Genomic DNA, 4,311 nt, shown 5'->3' with positions numbered 1-4,311 from the left:
ATGGAGCGACACGAGATTTGGCGGTAAGTAGTTGGCTTTGTAGCTCTCCTTATTCGCTACGAGAAACGACGTAGATACAGCAACCGTAAGCTAATTTCGACGCATCGCAGAAACAGTGTAAACCGTATTGACGAGTATGCACGACTCTACGTGGCACGCAGAGGGTTTGTAAATGAGAGAGCTCGGAGCGATAAGATCTCCACCAAGCAGCGTCTTGATCAGATATCATTTCATCCCACTGCAGATTTTCGGCCCACAATTTTTGGACGAACATCTTGGCCTTTACTACAACAGGGCCCAAAAGACCGAGCGGGTCGAACAATTGGGACATCTCGGACACGACGACTCGTTTGCTAATAGCATTCAGCTCCGGTAGTACTGGAATCTTGAATTTGAAGGTAACTAGGTACCTGTCAGCGGAGACCACAACAGTCCCAATGTTTTCACGGTCGGCGAGTGATCAAGTTCGAGTTCAGGCAAGGTTTCCCAAAGCTGACGAGGGATATTTGCGAGAACAGCCGTGTTATTGGCTGCCCACTTCCGGAGCACTAAACCAGCTTGTTGTAGCATGTTCATCAACTGGTTACAGGTTTCGGCGAGAGTACCCAGATTGTCTTGGCCGGTGAGTAGATCGTCTACATACATTCCATTACGAATTACGGGAGCCGCTAGCGGAAAATGTTTTCCTTCATCAGTAGCCAATTGATTCAACACGCGTGCAGCATGAAAAGGTGAGCTAGCTAGCTCCATACGTAACGGTTTTTAGTTGGAAAACACGAATCGGTTCTGTGGGACATCTTCTCCATACAATCTGCTGACATCTTTGATCATCCGGGTGGACCCAAATCTGCCGAAACATTTTTTCGACGTCGGCAGTGACGACGTACCGAGGCAAACGAAAGTTGACGACGATAGAATACAGAGCTGGCTGTATAGTTGGTCCAACGAAGAGTGCTTCGTTGAGCGACAGGCTGGTTGGGCTTCGGCAGGATCCATCGAATACGACTCGTATTTTCGTAGTGGAGCTCTCAGGTCGGTGGATGGCATGGTGGGGCAAGAAAAACTATGGGCTACGCGACGCGGATGGATTCACCTCCTCCATGTGACCAAGCATTTCGTACTCCTGTATGAAATCGTGATATGCCTTGCGGAGATTTTCATCTTTTGAAAACTTTCTTTCCATGGTGAGAAAACGACGAAGTTCGGCGGGATACGAATCTCCCAACGGTGGTAGCACTTCCTCCCGCAAAGGCAAACGAACTATATATCTACCGTCTTGATCTCGCTCGACGGTTTGTTGAAAGTGTGCTTCACAATGTTGCTCATCGGGACTATAAACCTTTCCGGTATCAAAATTGTCAACTTCCCAGAAGCGCTCCAGTTGCTGGCTCAGCATCTCATTTGTACAAACGAAACTATTTTCAACTGCATGGGAAGGCGGGGGATCAACGACCTTGCCACATATGATGTATCCCAGCACTGTTTTCTGGAGAAGTGCCAGTGGTAAGTTTCGTGGAATCTTCCACTGCGTAACGTCGATATGATGACTGGGAAGAGACACTATTAACTTGGGTAGAATGAGGCAATCCAAACTAAACCGATGGTTTCCAAATCGGGAAGCAAATGATAGAGTCGCACCGTAACGGACATTCATGGTAGACTAGCCAATTCCACTTACAGGTGTGTTGAGCTTGGTTCTCTGTAAACGGAGCCTTTGACAGAGCGTCTCGGTGATAAAACTAGGTTGTGAGGCACAGTCTAGCAAAGCTCTAACTAGATATTCGTTGTTGTCAACATCTTTCACTTTTATCACTGCTGTAGAAAGCAACACTGTTTTGCCGTGAGAATTACGGTTCAAGTTAGCACTTTGACAGGAGAGATTGGGAGGTGAATCACTATCAGTAGCGATAGTATCAACCGACGACGTGGAGGGGGCTATACCGACCGGAAACGATAACGACGACGAAGGCGCGAGTGGTGAGGCACCGGAGGCGGGTGACGGAAACGCGACGCAATGTGCACCGCGTTGCGACATTCTAAACGATTTCGAACCGATGTTGTCCGCGGATTGATCACTCAAGACTAGTGTAGATTGAGTTGGTGGTGCTCCAGACATACCAGGCCCCCATGTGGATGAAATCGGTGGCAAATGAAGCATAGTATGATGCTTCTTAAAACAATATTTACACGAGCTGCTGGAACAATCTTTTGCAAGGTGTGAGCCTTTGAGGCAGTTAATGCAAAGCCCTTGTTTCTTCACGAACTCGAACCTTTGATGTGGAACAAGCGCTTGAAAGTTGCCACATTGAAACAATAAATGAGCTTGTCTACACTTTGGGCATTTCTTAACGTTTTCGGAAGCAGCGTGTGCTGCTGTGACTCGGGGTCTAGACGCTTTTATTTCACTATGGATATTCACTATGGAGAGCATTATGGTTTTCATTATTCGCGATCGTTTATGAATGAATTCCAACAATTCTTTATACGTGGGACGCTCGACCGCGTCTACCTGAGTTTCCCAATCTCTAAGAGAAGCAGTATCCAAGCAACTGCTTAGTCTTTCAATGAGAAAAGAATTCCAGTGTTCCTCTACATTCTCGAGTTTATCTAATAATTGTATGTGGCGATCGAAACTGTCTGCCAACTCCGAAAGACCACTTGCTGATTCTCGTTTCAGCGGGCCGATAGCCAATAATGCCGACATGTGCCGCTTAACAAGCAAGTTGGGCTTCTCAAATCGATCCCTCAAAAGATTCTAAGCCACATGGTAATCATCAGCTGAGACATTCATCGCGGAAATAATACGAGCAGCCTCGTCGGACAGGGAGGCTCGCAAATAGTGCATTTTTTGCACAGCAGTTAATTGCTGATTGGAATGTATTAACGAAACGTAAAGGTCACGAAACGATACCCGTCATCGTCAATATTACCACCGAAAATTGGGACCTTGATTTCTGGAAGCCGGACATGAGTAGCAAGTTGTGCAGGCTGGGCACAAATCGACGACGTGGACGCCTGAGCTGCAGGGGTAGGCTCGGGTGGAGTGACAGGCAGTTTGCTTTGCAAGGAAGATTTCAGCTCAAAGTATAGCAACTGAAATTCTCGCCTTGGTTCCGAAAAATGCTCATCATCATCCTCTAAAATTTTAATCTCCTCTTGAGTGGCCAAAAAATCATGCCACAATTCGTCAAGATACGCAATTTGATTTGGTAACTGATCCTCATTAGCGGGATCGCAATTTTTATTAAATTCGTCAACCATCATCGCCGAACCCAAAATGTTTGATCGACGACGATGAAGACGTCTCAATTGTGCCACTGATTTTGCGGGCTTGCAAGCTTTTTTCACAGGCATTTTATCACCACCACCGATTGAAAAACGAAATGAATACCTGTTTGCGAGAAAAACTTAACCTCACCGTCTGTTGGCTTCGAAATTGTGCTTGCTGCTACCTTTTCTGGAAAGGTCACACCGACCGCTGCTAGCCGATGCAGGAATGTGATTACGACGATTGCGATGTTACGATTGCTGCTGGAGCAACTGCGAGGATGATGATTTTTACCAACTGCGATGACGAGTGATCCACGTGCTGGCCGGGATCGTATCTGCTCGATAAAGCTGGAATACACTCCAACGAGGACGACGACGACGAATTTCTATTGATGGTCCGTGGGACAATTGTACGAAATGACTTCTGGCCAACTGATGCTGTTACAAAACCACGTGCTGGACGGGGCTTTGTCTGCTCGATTGAGGTTATTGAAACCACACCAACGACGATATAGGCGACGATCTGCAACTCGTTATCCCGGGTTTCGGCACCAGAATGTTCACGACGATGCAGGCGGACACGCAAGGTTGGCCACTAAATCCGCCTTTAGCGAAAGAACGACGACTCTAGACTACGGTAGAAATTTGCACCCTTGGCAATGGCTTTCGGGAATAGCGCTTGGATAAAATATACGTGTGTACTGTATGGTGGTTTTAATTCGACTGGTCAATCTTCGGTTAGGGTACAATTAGTGCGATCGGTTGATCGATCGATCAATAACGAAAACGATATAAATCGAAAGAGAATATAGCGACGGTATAAACGATAAATTGATATCAAGGTTTGATAATAATAGGTATGATGAATATATGTTGTTTGATTGTTTGTAACAAAATATAATTGTATGTAATAGCATTTGAATAGATCAGCAACAGCGGTCAGGCATATATTAATATTTTTTTGAAACGATGATTCTACAATTGATGAAGGGACGGTAAGGGAAAGTAATGAAGAAGGATTTTTTTTCCGGGAATGAAGGG

At 45.9% G+C, this 4,311-nt stretch overlaps 1 protein-coding gene across 1 annotated transcript; it reads right to left on the bottom strand.

Moving 5' to 3' along the window:
• Positions 1-1,063: 1,063 nt before the first annotated feature.
• LOC128735957 (uncharacterized) lies at positions 1,064-1,654 on the bottom strand. Its single transcript, XM_053830440.1, has one exon. It carries the CDS (start codon positions 1,652-1,654, stop codon positions 1,064-1,066), a length of 591 nt encoding a protein of 196 aa, XP_053686415.1.
• Positions 1,655-4,311: the final 2,657 nt, after the last annotated feature.

Source organism: Sabethes cyaneus, chromosome 2 (assembly GCF_943734655.1).
Source record: "Sabethes cyaneus chromosome 2, idSabCyanKW18_F2, whole genome shotgun sequence".
Lineage (NCBI taxonomy): Eukaryota > Metazoa > Arthropoda > Insecta > Diptera > Culicidae > Sabethes > Sabethes cyaneus.
Note: the sequence above shows the minus strand (reverse complement) of the source record. Positions and strands in the feature narration are given on the sequence as shown.

What these genes read in the sequence shown, in the direction of transcription:
- LOC128735957 (XM_053830440.1), bottom strand. Translation starts at nt 1,654, where the DNA reads ATGAATGTCCGTTACGGTGCGACTCTATCATTTGCTTCCCGATTTGGA.